This window comes from Pleuronectes platessa, chromosome 3 (genome assembly GCF_947347685.1).
Source record: "Pleuronectes platessa chromosome 3, fPlePla1.1, whole genome shotgun sequence".
NCBI classification, from domain to species: domain Eukaryota; kingdom Metazoa; phylum Chordata; class Actinopteri; order Pleuronectiformes; family Pleuronectidae; genus Pleuronectes; species Pleuronectes platessa.
Genome location: NC_070628.1, coordinates 13,337,817 through 13,361,775, shown reverse-complemented (window position 1 = coordinate 13,361,775; position 23,959 = coordinate 13,337,817). Strand labels below are relative to the sequence as shown.

At 42.0% G+C, this 23,959-nt stretch overlaps 1 protein-coding gene across 4 annotated transcripts in view; it reads left to right on the top strand.

Moving 5' to 3' along the window:
* The window catches only part of apbb2b (amyloid beta (A4) precursor protein-binding, family B, member 2b), a 50,363-nt gene that overhangs the window by 4,882 nt on the left and 21,522 nt on the right, over positions 1-23,959 (top strand). For 3 of the 4 annotated variants that reach the window (XM_053418632.1, XM_053418631.1, XM_053418630.1), the window contains exons 2-5: positions 12,820-12,910; positions 14,402-14,468; positions 15,391-16,458; positions 23,450-23,694. In XM_053418632.1, coding sequence (XP_053274607.1) covers positions 14,450-14,468; positions 15,391-16,458; positions 23,450-23,694 — 1,332 coding nt within the window. In that variant the 5' untranslated portion in view covers positions 12,820-12,910; positions 14,402-14,449. Of the gene's footprint in view, positions 1-12,819; positions 12,911-14,401; positions 14,469-15,390; positions 16,459-20,301; positions 20,656-23,449; positions 23,695-23,959 lie in introns of those variants that run through there. The other variant, XM_053418633.1, reaches the window with a different exon arrangement.

Genomic DNA, 23,959 nt, shown 5'->3' with positions numbered 1-23,959 from the left:
CTATTCAAAACATCTCCTCCCCCAGTGCACGTTCACAGTCAGACGAGGTTTAACACTTAACGTTGCTCAGCCTTATAATTGTTCGTTACTTTGATTTCTACGGTGTAGAACTCAAAACACTTCCACCCACCGCTTCTTGGATGCTTCAGTGTCGGCGTTGTCTGTAAGCTTGCTCCCTTTTCATAGCAAAACAACATAACATTATACATGCAATAGGTCAAGCTGATAGCGAGTGGCCACTGCTGGATGACTATAGGCAAAATCGAAATCCTTTCATTGCAGATAAACCAGGTAGGATGAATGCAAAATGTTCTTACTTCACTCTACACCATAGACTATATAAAAAGCTCTGCATACAAAGTCCTGACCTGATACTCTGGCAGTGAGATGTGACCAAAATCTCATAAATCCATGTGGGTTATTTTATTTCCAGATACATATGTTGTGTTTCCCATTAATTACTTACTAAGGCTGTGGCAGCCCACCCTAGACTACTTGTCCCTTCACAGCTTCATCACTAGAAACAAGGCTAACGCCCTATCACACCATGTTAAAAAAAGCAACAAAAAAAAGATCCTGGATCCGCCTGTTTATCTTTTAGATCTGCTCCTAAATTTAACAGTTTCTTCTTAAGGTCATGCCTCACCCCTCCACGAAAACTTTAATGGCGACTGGTTGAGTGATCCAGATGACTGAGAGAGAATCAATCAAATTGCAAAGAAAACGTTTCTCTACACTCCTCATGAAACATAAAAGATCGTTGACATAATATTTGTGCTGATGGTTTGTTATAAACGTGTGCACATAGATTGCCTCAGCCCCTCCGTGACCTGTTTTTGTTCCTTTTGTAGCCGACAGAAAGGCCATGATGCATTACACCTGTCATGTTTAGAGCTCCTTTGATTGGCTTCATTTGTCACTGCGGACATTTTGTGATATTTTGTAGGCTCATTGTTCACTTTTCTTCCATGCATCTTAAGATTTGTTTGACAGTGACTCATTTAGCTGTTCTTTGTTGACATCATCATCAGTCAAATATTGCAATAACAAGGAAAACACATCCAGACAGTATTCAAGTTCTTTGAAATTATAAGCAATTTTTTTACTTTTCAGATATTGGAATCAAAGAGGAAATATTTGTGTTTGCTCTACAGACTTGATTTATGTGGGATAAATAATATACACAACACAGTGCTTGTTGGGGCAGTGTGGTATGCAGTGTGGTTTCTTGCTGTACAGTGTAGATACCACGGCAGCCACGCAGACTGCAGTTTGCTTTGCTGTGTATATTTTAACTGCTGTGCTTTCTGCCAGGTCAGCATTTTTCCCACATTATGGCTGTTTTACATTTAAATGGCAGCCCGTGCATACATGTTGTTATAAGTCTCAGACCATATTGATTTTTGTTTCATCTCAGTCAAAATGAATGCCCTGCATATACAATTATTTCATGCATTTTCTTCCTTATGTATCATTGCGCACTGTGTTGCATTGGATCCAAAAGCAAAATGGTGGCTGTTGCATGGAAACATTGTTATCATAGGGAATGTATGGAGATATAGACATGTGTATATAAATAGATAGATACAAATGCGCGAGAGTCAACCTAATGAATCTTGGAGATATGTTTAAAGCTGAAAGTAAATCAAGCAATTAACAGATAATAAAATTGCAACTATTTTGTAGCTGTATCATGCAAGGCTTGAAGTAGTCATCTTTCAAAATTCTTTATAGATTACTGATTTATTGAGGATATTATAAGCCGATCAATCAACAATGCAAATAGCTCAACATGTGTTTTTGCTCATCATGCTGTAACTGACCAGGGTTTTCCCCCTGGAAATTGACGGCAGATGTGGAAGCGATTTGAATGTAGTAAGTAGACGACTGACTGAACAATGGACACTCGCAACATTTATATATAAAAAAAAAAAATGTGAATGAACACCCTTCTTTGTTTGCCAGGAAGTGTATTGTTGTGTTAAGGTGTTTGTGTTAGCACAGGTTGGTAGCAGACATAGCCCTCCTCTTCTGTAAAACACTGAGGCAAACTTTGCCCACTTTCCCTCCTGTTGTAACAATTAACCTTCACAGAGCCAGTGTGTGTGAACTGGATAAAACACAAGGTTGATAGGAATGTTGAATCATCATCGCAGTCATTGTGGTGCTTTAGGTTCCCAGACTAGATTAGTTTGTTGCGGTTACATCATATCCTGTGGTGGGAGTAATGATAAGTTAACATCTGTGGTTAAGGATATGAAGCAGTGCCAACCTGGTCTCATTATTTTAGATCTTGCTTCATAAAACCGCAACAACATTAAAAATAGTTGTATCTGTTTTTCTAGGCAAGAATTGAAATTAATTGAACGGTGTAACTTTGATAAACCACACAATGCTGGAATTTGCCTCTTGGCTTTGCACTGACTTGGCAAAACAAGTGGAGAGGCATTCTTGGTGCGTGTGTGTGTGTGTTGTTGTTTTTACTGTGTTTTTACTCTAAGCAGTGGTGGTGCGGTGCTTGTCCACCAGCTGTGGTCAACTGGCTGTTTCATCCACCATTCCAAAACCAAAGTCTGTCAGAGGAGAATGCTCCGCTAAATGTTGGGAGACAACAAAAATAACTTCCCCTGGTATGAAGGCCGAGAAGCGGAGGGAGAGAGAGGGGATGATTTAAAGCTGTGGAGAGCGAGCAATCGTTGCAGTGGTGTCTGTGGTTCCTTTGGCAGAGATGGGACATTCTTTTTCTGATGAGTCACTCTCTCGCTCTATCTCTCCGTCTCGCTGATCCATTTTCTTTCCTAACACCTCTACTTCGTGGGCTGGTACTCTCTTCCCCCCCGCTCATATTGTAGGCGTCTCGTCTCATTACCCTCTCCCCCTCTTTGACATGTTGTATTTGGCCACTGAGTCAAACCCTTCAGGCAGTCAGATCAGACTAGGCCGTGATATCAATACAGTCTTGTGACATTGTCAGGGAAGAGTTTGCCAAAGGCTTTCTAATGAAATGTGAGAGAACGAGGCCATCTCCAACGCTCTCTCTCGCTCTCTCTCTCACTTCATGTCCTATGTCATAGGACACTTTTGGGGACATTAAACAGACTTTCATTCATGTTCTGAGGACTCTCTTGACCAATAACCTTAACTGCACACCCTAGAAATTGGTGTTTGACCCAATTAGGGTCACAACTTTTGTCCTCAATTAGACAATCCATTCACAAGTCACACCTGATTAACTCACACACACAGGTTTGCACAGAAAGGCATTGACTCCATTCATTAAGAACCGTCTAACCAAAATCATATCTCTAACCTTCACCCTGACCAAATTATGCTAACCCTAACTTTAACTAGCATTGCATAGCTTACCCCAAACCTTAACTATCACAGCTCAAACCCTAACTTGAACCTAATTCTAAACCTAACCGTAAAACCAAGTCATAATACTCAAAAAGGCCATCGAAAAAGCGTGGACCGGACAATTTCCTCACTCCAGAAGTTCACACGCACTAATGCTCACACACATGCCCAAGAGCTGTGTGGTTTGTGTCTAGACTTCCCTGTCCTCTCGGATGTCCTGTCACATCTCAGCTATATATAGAGTAAACAGTCCCTCCGCTGCTTCTGCCCTCGCCTTGGCGCTGACAACACTTCAGAGTATGTACACATTTGTCCACCTGTCTGTGTGTTTTCACTGAGAGAGAGGGAGAGAAGGCTGGTTAAATACATTTTCTTTAAGTAGGTAGCGATGTCTCCTGAACATTCATGCGCTATGTCTATTCCCATTCAGCTATTTGCTGGGCTGATTCTTTCAGCCCCCGTGTCCACTGTTGACAGGAACAAACTCATCTACTTTAAACCAGTGTGATCGACTCCAGAGCTGACGGCGCTCTCAGCTCGGAAGTATGACAAGGATGCCCTCTTTTAATTCCTTTGACTCATAGACTATATATAGATAAAGATAGACGACATGATGGCTCCCTAAATGTGTAGTCAAAGGGTCTTCATGTTTCCATGGTAGTGGTTGGGACATGAACAACCAAATACAAAACATTTCAAATAAAAGTCAAATAATTTCTTAAGGTTGGTTTCTGTCAATTTAGGTAGTTCAAGCTATTTTTTCCACAACATTTGGTTGTATTAGTTATTTAATGCTGTATAAACAGGGTGAAACATTGATTGACCGTTGAGACTGACTTGTGATTGGTCAATTCACACCCCACGATCGCTACTGTGCAGACTTGCAGGAACAACAAGAGTTGTGTGTGTTATGAGAGGGGGGTGGCTGCTATGCAAAGGTTTACTGAACTCTGCTTTATCTAAATGGAGGACCAAATGACACATTAAAAACATATAGAAGTAGAATCAAAAAGCATTTATTGATAATGAAAAAGCCGCCACCACAAGCACATGACTCAGTGAAATACAGATGTGACTTCACTTGTTGTTTTCTGACTCTCCTCCTGGCTCCACATTTCCCTAAAGCTGTGTCCAGGAAAGAGTTGTGGTCTCAATATGGCAAAGTGGCTGTGCCTGCAAGACTGGCTCATGTGTGTTCCATAGAGGGAGCAGCAAAATGAGACTTCCCCCCTCTCAGTGTGTTATGCTTGGTGTGTGTGTGTGTTCGTGGTGTACTTTTTCTCCCCTCCCACGACCTCCCCTCACCCACAGGAAAGAGCGGCTGGGAGAAAAAGAGAGGGGGGGATATCTGGGACTATAGGGAGGGGTTACATCACACACATTCACTCCCAAATTTCCCAAATCCAGGAAACAGTGTCTTGGCTTCTGTTCCTGACGTGTTTCATTTCCACGTCACAGGGTTTTGAAGTCTATAAATGTGTGCGGGCTGAGATTCCTGAGTCTGATACAAAGCTCTTCATCCCCTCTCACCTCCACTAGCTGGAGTTAATTCATCGGTAATGAACATTGCATGATTCAAATTGGCCTTTTCACTCCCTAACATCCTGCTCAGGTTAGGGGAGTGTCCAGATGCTGCTGGTAGATCAGTTACTTCAAATTTATCGTCATGACACATTTTCATTTTCAAGTGTAGTATTAACTCTTCTTTTGTTGCATACTTTAGTTTGCTCAGGGTCAGTGAATGGTACGTGTGCTCACAAAAGGTCAACACTCAGCTTTCTTCCCAAGAAGTGTGTGTGTGTTTTGCCTCCTCCTTTTTGTTGACTAATTTGAGGGTTTTTGCCCCCCAGTCGCCCTGATCCACCCACCCAAAATATAGACATGCCTTAGATTCTTTGGCACACCCTGGACATTCCTCACTCCTTTCCTTTCTTTTGTGGTCATTTTCTTTGCACTGGACACCGCCTCACAGGAAAATGATACCTTTAGCTGTATGCATACAATACAGTGCCTTGCATAAGTATTCATCCCCCTTGGACTTTTTCCCATTATGTACTGTTACTAACTGGAATTCAAATAGACTTAAATTAACTTTTTCCCGTTTGATCAACAAAACATGCATAGTACTTTGGAGGTGCAAAATAAATTTTATTGTGACACAAACAATAATGAGAACAAAAAAGTTGACATCTGTTGGGTGCATAAGTATTCACACCCCTGTGTCAATACTTGGTAGAACCCCCTTTCGCTGCAATTACAGCTGCAAGTCTTTTGGGGTATGTCTCTACCAGCTTTGCACATCTAGAGATGGAAAGGTTTGTCCATTCTTCTTGGCAAAAAAGATGAAGCTCAGTCAGATTGGATGGAGACCGTCTGTGAACCGCAATCTTCAAGTCTTGCCATAGATTCTCTATTGGATTGAGGTCTGGGCTTTGACTGGGCCATTTTAAGACATTAACATTCTTTAATCCAAACCATTCCTTTGTAGCTCTGGCTGTATGTTTAGGGTCATTGTCCTGCTGGAAGATGAACCTCCGCCCCAGTCTCAAGTCTTTTGCAGACTGCATCAGATTTTCTTCAAGGATTTCCCTGTATTTGGCTCCATCCATCTTTCCCTCAATTCTGACCAGTTTCCCTGTACCTGCTGAAGAGAAGCATCCCCACAGCATGATGCTACCACCATCATGTTTCACTGTTGGGATGGTGTGCTCAGGGTGATGGGCAGTGTTGGGTTTTCGCCACACATAGCGTTTTGCATTGAGGCCAAAAAGTTCAATTTTGGTCTCATCTGACCAGAGCACCTTCTTCCACATGTTTGCTGTGTCTCCCACATGGCTTCTGGCAAACTCCAAACGGGATTTTTTATGGATCCCTTTCAACAATGGCTTTCTTCTTGCCACTCTTCCATAAAGGCCAGATTTGTGGAGTAGACAACTAATAGTTGTCCTGTGGACAGATTCTCCCACCTCAGCTGTGGATCTCTGCAACTCCTCCAGAGTAACCATGGGCCTCCTGGTTGCTTCTCTGATTCATTTTCTCCTTGTCCGACTATTCAGTTTGGGTGGACGGCCTCCTCTTGGTAGGTTTGCGGTTGTGCCATATTTTTTCCATTTTCTTATGATTGATTTTATGGTGCTCAGAGAGATGTTCAAAGCTCTGGATATTTTTTTATAACCTAACCCTGCTTCATATTTCTCCACAACTTTATCCCTGACCTGTTTGGTGAGCTCCTTGGTCTTCATGATGCTGTTTGTTCAGTAATGATCTCCAACAAACTCTGAGTCCGTCACAGAACAGGTGTATTTATACTGAGATTAAACTGCAGACAGGTGGACCCTATTTACTAATTATGTGACTTGCAAATGTGACTTGTGAATGCAATTGGTCGCACCAGATCTTTGTTAGGGGTTTCACAGTAAAGGGGGTGAATACATATGCACTCAACACTTTTCAGATTTTTATTTGTAAATAATTGTGAAATCCATGTAATATTTCCCCCCACTTCCAAATGATGCACTATTTGGTGTTGGTCCATTACATAAACTCACGATGAAATAAATTTTAATCTGTGGTTATACCATGACAAAATGTAGAAAAGTCCAAAGGGGGTGAATACTTATGCAAGGCACTGTACATTGACATATTCATAAATTCACACACACACACATGAGGAGGCAGAGATAGTGTGTTCTTTAAACTCTGGATGAATTTATTTATATCTGTCCTTCACACTCACTATACATTGCTGCTGCAAGGACGATGCACGGCCCTGGGATCACGCTGGAACCACTAAGCCCTAGTGTTTGTACTGTGTGTGTGTGTGGGGGGGTCTGTCTGTGTGTGCTTGTTTGTCTGTACACAATATTGTTTGCTTTGACTGCAGTCCCAGTCAAAGTGTTACATTGTCTCTGTTATTTCCCGTTATTCACAATGCAAGGATACACACTCTCTCTCTCGCACACACACACACACACACACACGCACACACAGATCCTTGCACTTCTACTCTTCCTCTATTATTCTGGATTGGACCAGATTTTGTAGATAGCCATTGTTTTCTTCCCTTTCCTTCATCTCCTTGTTCTAGTGGAGCCACCCACACACTAAAAATACCCTTAATAAACATATCCTATATTAAAACCTCTACCTTACTGTAAATCAATGTGTTCCAACTAAAAGCTAAGTGAAACGGACATGATTTCATTTCACTGTTAGGAAGCATATAGTTGAACATGCTGCGTCAACCCTTTTCCTAGGATGGGAGTTCTGAATGTATAAAACATCTGCAGTTGCGGATTAGATGGAACATAATGGCTCATAAAAACACAGGGTGTCTACAATGCAGGATGGTTCCAATCAATTTAGAAATGTATGTACAATAAATTTGAGCTTAATTAATACAGAGAGCAAGTTTAGTTTTTTATGGTATGTAGTCTTCCTGCCTCTCAGACGTGCGTCCCTATAGATTATATAGTAAGCTACATAGGAGAAAACATTGAGTTTGACTCAGTGGTTGGAATGTGAACAGCTATCCAGCATGTTAATGTCTTTGGTTAGCAGTGTTGCTAACGTCCCGACCTTGCAGTGGAAGTAGTTCTCAGCTCAGTGTCGAGGGCCCAGCCTACTGTGCAGCCAATGAAAATAAAGCCAAGACAGATCTGGGAAGATTGCCTGGTATTGTGCAGCTGGCTTACACGTTCACGTCCCAATCCAAATGCTAGAAAAACACCCTGTTGCTTTTTTTTCTATACTCCTTTGCTTTGCTTTGTAGACGTGAATCCATCCATTTTATTTTTTTCGATGACTGGGCCTCTAACTGTGACAGTTTTGCTTTCTTGTCACAGATTTAAGTTTTTGGGCTAACAGATGGGGTTTCTCAGGAGCAGGGGGCGAGGAGAGAGGAGGAGGGATAGAGTGGCTGTAAATCAGGGTTGTAGGGAGAAACGGGTGGTTTATGAGAGTTTACAGACCTTCTTCACTTTTAATGAGAAAAGACAGCAATTCTCCTGGAGACAAAGGAGGGAGAGGGAGGGGTGAGAGCCAGGAGATGAATGTGGCGGAGGCTACGAGAGGAAGAGGAGAGGAGAGGGAAGGAAACGCGCAAGAAGATGGGATAAAGCAAAGACGTAAAAGTCAAGTGGGATTAGCAGAGGAACTGGAATGGCGAGAAACCTTGAGAGGGACGGGCAGGAAGGAGGGATGTAGAGGCCTATCAAACTGTTGGCAGTTATCCACTTGGCATACAAATTTAAAAGCAGTCTGTCTTTCTCCTGCTCACTCCAGAGTCTGGAATACACTCGTGGTTATACACAGCACACGCGAAAAGAAACAGAGACAGAGAAGAGAGTGAGCAAGAGAGGTGGACTGTTGGCAGCTGCTTCCTTCATTCTTCCATCGTCCAGACCCCCCAACATACCTCTGCCATATGCGCTCACACACGTACAAAAGCACAAACATGGAGGGTTGGGCAGTGGGTCAGAAGTCAGAGGTCACTGTCATGCTGTGACACATCCTAGATCTTATAACTTCACTCCTAATGTGTGTTTTCTCTCCACAAGAGGGGGTGGGTGTCGCTCGGCCTCTGCTTCTGTCTGTACATATAACTGTTTACACGGGAGTCCATGTGGAAGAATCATATTTACTATTCATGTCCGTGTTTGTGAACGAGTGTTTGTCTGTGTGTGTCGGTGCCAGGAGCCTTGTCCACAGAGGGGCCCTGTAATTATGCCTCAGACCCCCTCGTCCTCAGCAGAGGACTGCAGGGAGTCCTTTGTCACTAGGGAGGCCCGACCCAGCAGAGCCACTATCATTGCATCCAGTTTGGAGCAGTATCCAGATGTAACTGGGATCGAAAGTTAAAGCTTCTGTGCATACGGCTGCAGAGCTGCAGCTCCACCCGAGTGTGGACCTTTACATTTAGCATTTTACATCTGTCTCTAGGCGAAAGAAATGATATGGCAGCTACACTGCAGTCTGTAGTTAGTGTTTTTGTTGGTGACACTTTTTTGTTTTTTTGGCTCTGCTCTAGCACACTGGGCCTGCGATGAAACAGTCACCATGAGGTCAAAGCGGTAAGAGAGCTCCTCAGAGTGAACACATTGAAAACTGTTTGGAAGTTTGGGGGAGAATTCCTGCACATTTGGAAAAAAATATATACTTTCAGAGCTGTATGAAATCTGATAAACTGACAGAGCATCTGCTGGAGGTTGAAGATTACAAGTTAACATGGGAGAATAATCTGTTGGTAAGGAGTTGGCAAGCAGTGATTTTAACAGAGTTTTGTAATTCTAAACTCTGTCTTGTGGCTTGAGGCTACATACCGCTTTCGATTAAATATCATTGTGCGTGACTAAGGAGAAGAGTGCATGGAAGAAGTGGATGATATCTGATTCTGCTGCCCTGAATTTTCACTAAGGCTTAATTCTTAAAGTCAGCCTTCACCAGTCATGAACCTTCTATTTTCTCGTCCCCTCCTCATTAGCGTAACCTGTATGTTTAGTGTTTGTAGATTTCTTTTTCAAAAAAATTAAATAAATAGGCAGGTTCTGTTACTAACTGATCTTTTCTACTGTCCTTTTATATCACTCCAGTTTCTATCTCTCTCCATCCTCATCTTCTTTGCCTCTGCTGACAACAATGTTTCCACAGATTGTTTTTAAAGTGTCGACCTTTTCTGCTTCTTGGGGGGGAAGCTACCAAGCTGAGCATTCGTTTTCCAGGGCGAATTGTTCTGGGAACCAATCTAAATACTGATGGAGTCATTATTCTGCAGCATCTAGCTGGCAGCATCTGGACACACTCTCATGCACACATGGAGGATGGGGTATACAGAGAGAGGTGTTATGACAAGTTCTGTCTTTCTGCCATAGACTGTGAAAACTTTATTGATACTGAGCTGACCGGTCTTGTAAAATTACCTGTGTAATGGCTAAAACTTAGATTGTTGCAAATGTATTACCCTGTGGGAAAATGTCCAAACCCTGAACCACCTTAACCTTAGCCCTAACCTTAACCCTAACATTAAAACACGTTGTTAAGATTTAAGAGAAACATTATGACTTCTTCCTATATGTCCCCAAATGGAAGACAAGTGTCAGTAATGTGAGTGGGTAACAGTGTCCCAACAAGTAATGAGTAACACACACACACACACACACACACACACACACACACACACACACACACACACACACACACACACACACACACACTGGTATGAAGACTTGTTGCAGCAGGATTTAAGCTGTAACATGGAACCGAAGCATTCCATGTTATTTATACCCAGAATGCTCTATTTCTTGTAGCTATTTTATTATCCACTGTATGCACCATCCTTCTTTTCCTGTCTTTGTCCTCTGCTGTGTAGCTTTTTAAGCCATTATAGTAAAGTACAGCTGCTCTGAGGTTAAAATTATACAGCTGCACTTCAAATGGTTTATTCTTTTACCACAGCCCGTGTAACACCTTGTGTTTTCAGACAAACCAGATGTTGTTGCTCTGCTGTTATGACGGTACACAATCGGCTCAGCACAGGTCGCCTTTGTCGAGGTAGAGCCACCATTCCTTTGGATGTTTATGGAGCACCAGTATTAGTCAAGAAATTCAGTGTTTACAGAAGGATTGACTGTTGACTACTGGGAGTTACATAAATCTTTGTTCCAAAATAGGGAAAGTTCCACCATGGATGATTGTGTATTCTGTCGTTTTACATTTTTGGGAGCTGGGAAGATCTGGATGTTTCTTTTGTTCCTTTGAATCTTTGTTCTAAAGGCCCACATCTGTATACATGACTCATGGCCCAATGTTACCATTGCAGGAGCTTTTCGACTTGAAACGGTCAATTTCAAATGGCCTGATTGCCAGTGGGCTTATGTTACATAATATATCATATTAAAATGATGATATTGTGCTATAATAGGGTGGCTGGGTTCAGACAAAAGTTTTGAAATTATATTTGAGTCGGGTCGTTCTCGTTAGCTTGGCTTATCAGTTACAGTGCACATATCTGTAATCAGGATAAACAAGCAGCAACCATATGTGTCAGGGAAGGAGGAGTGCAGACTCAGAGCAGAATGAATCAATCTGCAATTGCTCAGTTTCCTTTTGAAATTATACGACTAATTGATTAATTGTTTATTCAGAATGCAAAACTGCAAAAACAGAGTTCAAGACATCACACTGTGGCAACAGTCTTTATTATTGATGGTGAGAAACTGCAAGTCAATAAGTCGTCTGCAGTCAAAGAAACAAATGTTCACACAGAGTGCTACAGTAAACTTGATAGATCAAATACTAAAGTAGATCTTTCTGTAGAAGATAACTGTGCACTCATCTCCTTTCTCAGTCCATGGCTGCATCCACATTCCTCAACTTCCGTTTTCATTCATCAGATCGTAAATCACAATACACATCTCAACAGCTGCAGCTCTGTGGCGTTGACGTATTATCAGAATAATGTGGAAAACATATTTGTCAAGCACAGCTGTTTAAATGTGTGCAAGTACATACAAGACGCCCCTGAAAACCTGGACTTGGATCCGATTCATTGTGGTCGATTGAAAAAAGACACACAGACCTGTTGTCAGGAGAAAAACTTCCATGGTTTGGGGTGTCTTAGGCATAACTTGTGTTTGTTAAGTGGGGAATTATTTATTAATAATTCACCATGTTAACATGCTGTGGGATCAGATGGTACCAATGTCCAAACAGATAAACTGGTCAAAATACTTGTCTGTTAACGGTTTAAACTGCTCATGATGAAGATCCCTAGTCAGAACTTGCAGCTATTTATGACGCTGCTTGCATCTGAAATTTGAGATAAATGAACCGTATAATAATATAGATAACATCTTTACAAATTCTATGTTGGCTGTTAGTTTAGCAAATTATCCATTTTCTTTAGTTCTCTACAATTTTTGTCCCAAATCATTATTCCAGGTGATTTTTCCAGAGCCAGGGATAATTGGGATTTTATGGTCCATTCTAAATGTGCTTATTATATTTCTCTGCACTTCTCCTAGAGGCTGCGTGTTTGTGAGAACTGTCCACGAGTCTTGACTGCATTATGCAGCAATGTGCATTTGTTTGTGTGTGCGTGTGTGCGTGTGTGTGTTAGTGTATGTGTGTTTGTGTGTGTTGGTTGTTTGAAAGCAGAGCAGGGGGAGTTTACAAGTCTCCTGTGGCATTAAGTTTATGATGGTTCCAGTCAGCGAAGGGTTGGCAAGACTGCACCAAAGAAAGAAATATGAGCTCTATACAAAATGAGCCTTATGTTTTCACTCCCTCTCACACACACAAAACACTCCCACACCTTGTGTATTAATGTTTGATCAAGGTGGTGAATAATTGATGTGTCTTTATTATTTGTCCCTCTGGTGTCCTGCTGTCCTCTTTCTCTCTCCGTTCACCCCTCCCTCGTTCTCCATCTCATTAATCCTACTTTAACGTTTGTCTTTCCCTCAGGACGCTGCTGCTTCAGTACGGCCCTCCTGATTGGACCAGAGCACCAGTATGGATGCACTCCATCCTGTTTCCCACAATCCTTAGCTCTATGGTAAGTATAGCAAGTAACATTTTCAAGTGTATTTATGTTTTTTTACAGAAAATTAACTCTGGTAAACCGTCCAAGCTTTTTGAAATTGTTGCTCTTCTCGTCACAATTTTAAATATGTGGTTATGCTTTCGCTATTTAAAGGCACTGCTATCATAAAGATGCTCATGAGAAGATAAAGATAAATTTAGAGTATCTTTTTACTTTGTTTAAAAACCATCTAAGCTATTGAAGGACACACTAGGACAAACTCCACTGAAAATAAACCAATGACACTTCCTGTTAATGCTTTTAAAACCATTTAATATTACCTTTTACTTTGAGGCAACCTCAAAAAATGTTTTACTAACAAATAAATCTAAGGTAGACCACTTGAGCCAAATTAAAACAAATAAAACCAGAAGGAAACAAGCTGCTATTACTGAAATTACTGATAAGGTTTTTATTTGCTACATTTAAAGTCAAACTCATTACAGATTAAAAGCAATAGTAGTACTCTGGAAGCCTGAATATGTTTATTTAATATTTTTTTTATTATATATTATCAAAATATAACCTTTTACCCCATCATTAAAAGAAAACACAGTAATGTTGTCCCATTTAAGAAACTATATAAAATATGGTTCCAACAAAAGTCAGAAGTAAGTAAGGAACACAAGGAATTAAAACCACACGGTATTATCAGAGTTACAAATCTAATGTTAAAAAATGCTGTCATATAATCATACTTTTTAGCAGCTATTTAAAAACAGGCAGTGTGTTGGAGAGCCTCAGGGCCCTGACAGAGAAAGCCTGGTCAACCTGAGTAGCCAGTCTTGACCTAGGGACAGCTAACCAGGACAGGCTGATCTCAGGTTGTGCCTTGGAGTGTAGAGAATCAAGTCCTTCGTCATGTAATTTGAGGCCAGCCCACGCTGAGCTTTGAAAGTTATTAAAAGAATTTTAAAATCAATCCTGGAATTCAATCGTCAGTCAGTGATAGGGGTGCAAGGACTAGCCTGATATGAGACCTATGGTTTGCCTTAGTTAAAATACGAGCAGCCGCATTTTGAACAGGCTGCAAACAAGCTCCTGAGGTTTGACTAACACATGGAGGAAGTGCAAACGGGAAGAGACAAAGGCGTGAATGAGCCTGTGATATCTTTGTAGGTGGAAGTAGCAGGATTTAATGAAAGCATTGACATGTGTTTAACAATTCAGTCATCTTGATACAGCAACATCATGTATTATTCATAGTTGTCTTCTTTAATTTTTAAAACATGTTCATTTAACTGCTTTTCCTCCATTTTTTGAGTGTTTGTTGTTTTGTTTGGTGTTGTGAGTTCCCTCGCTGCCTCACACTATTTTGTTGTCACCATAGAGACCAGCTGTAGTTGGGTTCCACACGGATGAATGTGGTCTCCGAGGGCAACGCGACAAGTACTCAGGATGTTTTGCATTCTTCTTCTGAACATTCTTTTATTCTCTTTCGCTCTCCTTTCTGGTCGTGTTCAGATCTGCAGCTGAGTCTACTACACCCTGAACCGTGACAAGCTCCAGTCAATGACTGAACTCCTGTCAGGTACAGAACACAGACACACACAGACACACATGCCTTCACACGTGTTGTGCTGTTGCTCGATGTTTAGTCAGCCTCTGTGTACTCACATGTCTTCATTCCCCATCCTTGCAGCCGGTAGTTTGAGAGTCTGCAGTCCACAGTAATATCCCTCAAGAATGTAAATGATAAGTCTGGAAATATTCTATATATCTGTCATACAACCAACTGCGTGTTGGCCTCACCCTCAAGACAATACACACAATACACTGTCTGCGGCTTTACTAAAACAGTCAAGCATTGTAGTTTTTAGCAAATATAAGTCAAAGCAGAGTACAAGTACATTTGGTGCGGGCTATTTCAGACACAGATTTCAGAACAGTGTTTGAAAAAACAACAGATTACAAGGAAAATCAGGCATGTTTATGGGGTCTGATATTGTGTATGCAGAAAACCTTGATCTAGGTATTGTCAATGTCGTGTCATAATGGGACTGTGGCCTTGGCAGAGATATGCATTTTAGGTCTTAATATGGAAGTTACTTAGTTGTTGTTTTTGGTCTTTTGTTGTTTTTCAATGAAAATAAAATACGGATAACCAGATTGACATCACCAGATTTATCATTTAAAGATATTTTAATGCAGACTTGATTTGTCTGATAGGGTTATGCAGGAGATGAGGATCCTTATTTGTCTTCTATTATAGTATTATTTCTAATTAAGTTTAATTATTGTTCTTATTATTATTATTATATTATGCATGTTATATAATACACAATATATTTCTTAGCTTAGGCATTTTTTCTTACATGTTACAATGCAAGAAAAGCAGTAGCAGTAGAAGCACTGGGACAATCCCTCTGAAAGCTCCCCCAGTGCACTGGGTGCATGTCAACACATGTGGATCATATTGATTCAGTCTGGTCTCTGCTTTCTTCCTCCTTCAGGTGATCTGTCTTGTGCCATGATGATGTCAGTAGATGTGACCAATCGTAATGGGCCCGCTGCCACGCCTCCCACTTCCCTCAGCCTTCGCTCCTCACACAATCAGCTCCTCAGCAGTGATGTCAACAAACAGGGCTCCGCCACGCCTCCCAAGTGTCGCAAAAAGTACGCACTCACCAATATCCAGACTGCCATGGGCCTCGGGGAAGTGGCGCCTTCTTCGCCTTCCCCGTCATCATCCCCATCGCAGTCTTCAACCCCGAACAACCCCAAACTAGCCAAGAACGGGGTCAACCAGCTTCGTAAAGCAGGTCAGGACCACAACAAAAACACAACGGGCCTTGACCTGATAGATCTGGACTGTAATTCAGAGACTGTAGAAGATGCCTTCAACGTCAACACAGCAGAGGAGCAAGACAGTCACGTCCGCTCCAATAATGACGAGGAGGAGGAAGTCATTAATTCAGATGCTGAACTTCAACCAGATGCCAACACTGAGGCAGAGCCCGAGCAGAAAACTGAATTAGATGCAGACTGTAACATTAACACAAGTGAGGAGCTCAAACTGAATGGCAACACAACAGATTTGGACTTGAACATTGAGGCAGAGGAGAGCGATGACATCAGCATTTTGTCTGAGAAGGAAATAATGTCAAAAATGAAGATTGAGGAAGATGGAGATGAGGAGGTGGTGGAGGGGGAGGAAGAAGAGGAGAATAAGCCTTTACTGATGATAAGAAGTGAGTCTCCCGTGAAGAATCAAAAGGTTTCCGCAGGCCTGGAACTCATCTCTGACCTCCACTCCAACATCAAGCTCCTCAAATCAGGCACGGACTCTCCGGTGCCGCCTCCTCCCTCCACGCCACGGCAAGCCAGCCCAGAGGACATCCCCTTGCTCTCTGTGGCTTCCGGCTCCTCCTCTTCCTCTTCCTCTCCAGAGACGAAGAAGGACAGAAGGACTGGCGCAAAGACAGACTGTGCTTTGAACCGGATCCAGAATCTGAACCCCAGTGACGAAGAGTTGAGTTGGACCACCCTGTCCCAGGAGAGCAACACCCCAGAGGAGACAGGTACACAAATACACACCCACACAAAAGTGGTGTATAGTAGTATACTTAACATCAGTTTGGTTTCATATGAATCGTGACTTTTTCTGATTCTTCTGTGTGCTACATTCAAGTTTATACAGTCCTCTCTGCTCATGACATGTTTCCGTCTAATGTGACCTAGTGCGTGTCCATAAGCCGAATTCAGACATTGCTGGAAAAGAATAAAAATCACTCCAGCCGCTAGTAAATCTCAGTGTCCCTCTTGGACAGAAAGAACTTCATGGGTGGTTAGTAAGCTAGATCAGCTGCGTCCTGTTTCAAGCTGTGTCTTTTGTGTCTGTGTGTGTGTGTGTGTGTGTGTGTGTTTTGCAGGATATCGATGAGTTAATACAAACTCTGTAGCCGTCATTATCTCTGTCTTTCTCTGTGTCCTTGATTCCTTCACTAGAGTTGAGGGAGGAGCCACTCTAGCGACTTACATTCGTCTGTGTTGTCTCTTTGTGTTCTCTGTTTTCATCATTCGTTTTCGTTTGCTCATTCTGGCTCTGGAATGTAGATAATAAATATAATGTGGGGAGCAGTTTGAACAGACACATATAGACAAATGGAGCTTGGTGGTCTTCCAGTTTCACAGCTCATCCTCTCTGTATATATCTGTAGCTGTGGTTGCCACGAGAAATGCTTTAGTTTTCATTCCGCTGCGAGCGATAAACAAGCTGAGGAAGACTGAGTGAGATTTAAGGGGTTCACTTCATTCAGGGATTCATGTTTTAGCTCTGTCTGTAAGATGTTCATCTCAGCTAATGAGCGTGCCATCTCTAGATGTCCACATAGCTCTATTCTTTCAGATTTAAAAATAGGGCTAAAATTATTATTAACATATTAATGTATAGTAGTTTTCATTGTTAATTCATTTAAAGATGTTCCTTTCAATCAATAGGGTCAGGGTTAGTCTAATCTAATTGTATATGAATAGCCCATATTCACAAATCTCAGTTGGCCTCGTAGGGCTTAACAGTCTGCAACAGTCTGCAAAAGGGGTAAAAGACTTTCAAATTGTGGATTCCTCTTCCTTTATGGACAGAGGTACAATTGATGTGAAATGAATAGATTCAAAAATAGAATTTAAAAAAAAGTCTGTCAAGGTGATCGATTTTTGTCTGGTGAAAAACCAAGACATAAAGCAGCAGACCTGCATTTTAATGAGACGCTGACAGTTTGACATTTATATCATGAATAATGACTTAAACTTTTAATTAACTGTTAACTGTCAAAATTGCAAGACATTTAGCAGCCAATTATTTCAGCTTCATTGGGAAATTGTAGCATTAATGATTATATTGTGTTATATTTCCTGACTCTTTCAATCTTTAAACATACGATTAAATATTAAGTTTAAATAGTAAAATAGTGTATTACTAAATTATAATAAATAAATTCTTAATAGCATGCTAATTAATACAAATTAATTTCTACGGTTTGATAGCACAGTATATATAGTTTGGTAGAAGTTTGGGGTATATCTTTATAGCATCGGTTATCATTCAGCTTTTGGACATGAACTCGAAAACCATTTGGAGTTTTTCTCTTAAACTAATAAAATAGTGAAGTGGAGCCTGAAATAAAAGATTTTCTGTTGTGCCATTACAGTGAGTTGGCCAAATTGAGAGTAGTTGGCTAAATAAACACAGTATAAAGACAAACTGGAGTGACTATAAAATCATTTGGGCAGCTCTCAGTTTGCAGGGTAAGAACATTATCAACTTGTGATGATTCTCCTCATCTGAAATAATACAAAAATATGACCTGCCTTTGAGGATGTTTCTGATTTGTGTGTTTGTGTGTGAGGGAAAGGTGAACAGCAGGTAACTGCAATAGCGCTGCATCATCTGCTGTTTAATGCTGTGTTGGTCCTGAGGGAATATGTCTCCTCCTGATGACTCATGCAATGTCTAACCAAAGTAAAGAAATTCCTTTTACTTATTCCCTCCTTTTTGGGCCTTGTATATCTTCTTATACAGACCAACCAAATCATCGTATTTCTCTGTCAGCATTATGTAAAAACCTGGATGTTCAATTTGACTGGGCCTTTAAAAGTCTCTGCCAAGTGCTTTTTTGTTGTTAGTCCTATGAAAAGCGTCCATCTCGTCTAGAGCAGTGGCCTAAACCTCTGACATGAGCTCAGCTGTAAACCATCGTCTCTCAGTCTGTGTGAGCTGCAGTGCTTTGAGCGGCTGAGCCAGGCTGCAGCTTTATTCCTCCCATAATGTTTCTCTTGCAGCTCTCTGCTGACTCACCTCCTTGAGTTGAAGGCTCAGAGCATCTGTGCATTTCATTCCCTAACAAGGGCTGTGGGAGAATTTACTCTTCGTGGGTTCTCTTGTCCACGATTTCCTCCCGCTCGTCTCCGAAACTCATCTCGGCTCGTCTACAGCACTGTTTCAAAGGGATGCTTCTCTCATGGGAGGGCCTTATGTATGTTTGGTGCGTGCAAACAAGTAGAAGTTAACAATACTGTAGTCTCTGGTAAAGACCCATCTTCCTCGGAGGGTTTGCTGAAGAGTTGATAATCATAGTAGTGGCATTTCTCATGTGGATTTATGGACAGCTAACTCGTAGTCGTCCATGCCGCTGTGACCTCCTGTCTGCCTCTCTGTCCAATATTGACAAAGCCGTGTTGTTTTCCCAGGTGTATGTCAGATTCCTCGGTGGATGTTGCGGGTTAGAGGGCCAGTACGACACTGCTTTCACACAGAGGAGCCAAAATACACACACATACAAACACACTAACAACCCAACACATACACACGCACGTACATGCACACTGCTGAGTTGAGGAAGGGCATTTAAAGAGAACAGCAACATGTGACATTCAATGTTTGTAGTCAGTCAGATGTTGAACCTCTGGTTGCTCTGATTTCCTGCTCTACTCCTGTAACTTGTGGATAGAGATGGTGACGATGATGTCAACTTGGCAAAATGAGATTCAAAATCTTTTGGTGATAAGATCTGATGCCAGTGTTAGGAATATGTTCGTCATGTCCCGCCTCCTGCATGCTCTGCCCAGATGCCCCCCCTCACCTGAACCCTCTGTTCATTTTCCTGTAGTTGTAAACACATCTAATCCTGAGAATCTCCTGCTGCGTTCTTCATATGGAGAGGCGGTGGTCTAGTGGCAGAAACTTGGACTATGGGCAGAGAAGGTCTCTGGTTCGTCTCTGGTTCGACTCCACGGAGAAACAACAAAAGGCGAACCTGGATTGATTTGTCCAAAAATCCAAGAGTCTCCCTACCCTGTCTAGTGCCCCTGAGCAAGGCATCTTACTCCCCCAACATCTGCTCCCCGAGCGCCGTACATGGTTGCTCACTGTTCTGTGTGTCCTGCACCAGATGGGTCAAAAGCAGAGATTAAATTTCCCTACCTGCATGAGTGTGCCTTTGCATGACTGTGCATGTGTTTGGGACTAATAAATGCATCTTATATGTAAAAGCCAAACTCCAGTGTGGACCCAAATGTTTGGATATTTTCCTGACTTCATGTCTGAGAAGGGCTTACGTCTCCCTCCCTCTCTGCTCCCCCTCCCTCTCTGCTCCTCCTCCCTGCTCCTCCGCTTGATATGACACTGAGAGAAAGATGACCAGGGGGGTTGCCGGGACAACCGAGAGAGAAAATGGTCAACGTAGGCATTTGATGAAGGATGATTCTTCTGTCCATGAGGCCATTTGAGTGTTTGTTAGAGGGAAGGAAAGGGAAAAGAGACTGATAGGAGCTGTTGACGTTGTTGATGCTCCAGATCGAGAGACAACAGCAAACACAGCTCAGTCCCATGGAAACTCCCTCCTCTCCAAATGTTTCCCTCTGTTTTTCTCTTGCCTCCATCTCTCTTCACTTCATTTGCCCTCCCATTCACTCTTGTCTCCCCCTCTTTTCTGCCTCTCTATTCACCTCATGTTCTCCCCGTCTCTGCCTCGTGTCCCTCTCCCCTCTCCACCCTGTCTCTTGCAGTGTCCCCCCCTCTCTCTCTCTCTCTCTCTCTCTCTCTCTCTCTCTCTCTCTCTCTCTCTCTCTCTCTCTCTCTCTCTCTCTCTCTCTCTCTCTGTGTGTCTGGGGTTTTCTCTCTGGTTACAGTACCGTGTTTTGCTGTATGAGAGGCAGCTAGCTCACTATGATGCTGGGGAAAGACTACATGCTGGCCATTGTGATTGTCAATTACGAGGGTAGGTGCATCTGTCAGAGTCGGCTGGAGACGACACTGTGGGGTTACAGTTGGTAACGCTGTCTGATTGTTGTGTGTGCGTGTGCGTGTAAATGTGTGTGTGCACAAGCATGGGTTTATCTGTGTGACTCCTACAACACAGTGATCAAGTTTGTGACGTTATTAATCTCTAAATATCTGTCATAAGATTCTGGTCTGTGCATGACATATTTGTCCATGTATTGTGAGTGTGTGTGTGTGTGTGTGCATCGTTCTAGCTATGGAGGGTGTGTAAGTGCGGTGTCGTTTGTTAGAGAGAACATGTGTACGTGTGTGTTTGGCTCCAGAAGCTCTCCCCTCCCCCTTTGCTCAACTCTGCTCTGGCATGGAGCTGCATGCAAACGCAGGCTATGACAGGTGAACTGCTACGTACCTCTGCTGGGGCTCAGTTCCATGAGCTGCACAGGAGCATGGTGACCATCAGCCTCTGTGTCAACGTGCTGACACCTTCTCATTCTAGCTCCACACGTGACACAGCACTTGCAGAGGTGACACTGCTAACTTCATGGCATGATGATGATGATGATACACAGAGCTCTCTCTCCCTGTCTAAATCAGTGTCTCTCTCTCTTTGTGTTTGTATATATAGGTTTTTAATCCACATCTAGCGCTCTGTTTATTTCATGCTGGCATTCATTCTGAGTCACCATCCTCCCTCCCTCTCTCACAGCAGAGACACTCAGGTTCTCTCACTTGTAGTTTTATTGGCTCTGACCTATTTTATTTGCACACTAAAAGACCTCAACTCCCAGGAGGCACTGCTTCACAGCTCCTTGCTCTAAAGAGTCTTGCGCCCCAAGGGACGTCTGCTTGTGCGAAAAACGTATGTGCACATTTTGCTAAGCGTTCTGTGATTTCTCTTTCGTTAAATAAACTGAAGGATGAATCCTGTCTGTTTGTGTGTGCATGTGTCCTCTTGTGTGTGTGTGTGGGTGTGTGTGTTTGTTTCAATTCCATCTCAATCTGGACTGACCCGGTCTTCATGATGACATACGGCCTGCTGTCATGGCGACAGCCCTATGGGCTGTGTTTCATCAGCATGGTCAGCAGTTCGAGAACTCCTTGTGCAAGAATGTGCACACAACACACACTAATACACACCAATACACACGGCAAAAGCTGACCAGTCCCTCAGAGTTATTAGTTGCTACAACACCTAATGTAATTCCGGATCATCTTTACTACCTCTGCTACTACATCAACTTTACACATCACAGAAAGATGCCGTCAATAGTTCTAGGTGTGTGTGTGTGTGTGTGTGTGTGTGTGTGTGCGTGGGTGCATGCGTGCACCTCAGCTGGTTTGTCTGCCAGGAAACTGCAACCTTCAGATGACATGACATTTAGTGCTAGAGTGAGAGAAGAAACAGTGATATAAATACTCTGATTTAATCTCCGCACAGGGTGTTTGTGTGTGTGTGTATTAGGTTGTTATGTTTTAAAGATAACTACTATAATTTATCTAAATGTATCACTGTGAAATTAATACGATTTACAGCCATCTGCTCTATATGTTGTTTTCTGTTTGACGAGGGAACAAATTCTACGTGAATCCATAAATACATTTCCCCTTGTTTTCAAATCAGATTAAGTTCTGTGTGTCTTTCGTGCAGGTATTCACAGATTTATATTTAAGGTTATATTTCTTGTCCTTTTTATCTTATACCTTTTTAATAGTGAATAAATAACAGGGTTGAATAGATTACCATACCACTCTGCTAAAGGTGAGTCATGCAGTATGAATTGAGTTTGCAATGCTAATGCCTTCATTGCCATGACTGGCATTTTGTGAATAGTTTTACAATGTGCAGAAACTGTAAGTAGTACTACAGAGCTTGATTATATTGAGCTTGGCAATACGATGAGACTTCTGATGTAGTAGCCTCAGGGTTTCTGGCTTTAGGTTTTTGTGTTTTTATTCCTTAAATAATTTTAGGGTCTGAATCATGAAGTTCTTCAAAGACCTCGTTTTTGACATTTCCCCAACCTGACCACTTGACACAAAAAGCATGTCATGTGATAATAACCGGGGACATTGTTTTTCCTTCTTATTTTAGCACATGTGCTGACATGAAATCCACCATGAGTATCTGAGACAAACTGGTTTATGACATCATTATTGGCAGCTGGAAATAAATCTGTTATTTAGAACATAAATTATGAGTTGTGACCCGATTTTAAAACGATAACCTAAAGATTCTGTAATGGATCACAGCCATGTAAATAGAAGCAGATTTGTAGGACTCTGAGGTATTCTGAGTACAATTTTTTATTTGTGTCATGTTCAATAGAGCCTCATATATTATTAGAGCTCAATTATGTAAGTTCTCATTGGGACTACATCTGACATCTTTAAAGTTTGCAAGAGGAATGCTTGTTTCTGTGTTCTTTTTATATTTTATTTTGAAGTCGATTATTGCAAATATAGTGATAACTTTCATTTGAAAATATTTGAACTACGTCCATGGGGGTTACACAAATGAGTGAGTTGTTATCTGTAGAACATTACAGCCTGTTAGATAGCAGCTGCAGCAGTTGCTGGTAATTCCTGTCAGCTGTTGATGTTGCTCAGTGTATGAATGGGAGGGTTGACTTCCATTTAACTGAGGCCAGCGATGACTTATGGAAAACTAAATCAGTATTTAGTCTCTGTGTGCAGTCACAGAGATGTGTTTATGTGTGCACGTCTAAATTAAAAATGGTCTGCCAGTTGTCCTGTTGCTTTCAATAAACCTTCCCAATCTGTGTTTTCACCAGATATCTGGAGTGAGCAGTCATTCCAGACAGACCCCGACCTGCCACCAGGATGGAAGAAGATCACAGACATGGCCGGTGTCTACTACTGGCACATTCCTACGGGCACCACCCAGTGGGAGAGGCCTGCCACCCGCCAAGCGCCCCCTGGACAGATGGAGTCCCAGGCACAAGGCGACCACACATCCTCACCGCCACGTAAACACTCTGTGGACTCGCTCAGCCCCTCACCCACTCCTGACCCTGAGGTGAGAGACTGAACAACAGACTGATACAGACATACATATTGATTGGGTGAATTTTAGTCTTCATTTTTGCTGCAACTGTCCGTTCACTTGTTTACATCTAAACGTAGGTCAAACTTATCTTATCTATATGAGATCAATATTTTATTGGTATTATGACATTTTTATCCCAAACTCTTTATGGATTTAAATATAAAGTTTCATAAAATCATTTAATGAACATTTTTCAATTTAAAAAAAAAAAACGTTTAAGCCCAGATATGGTCGG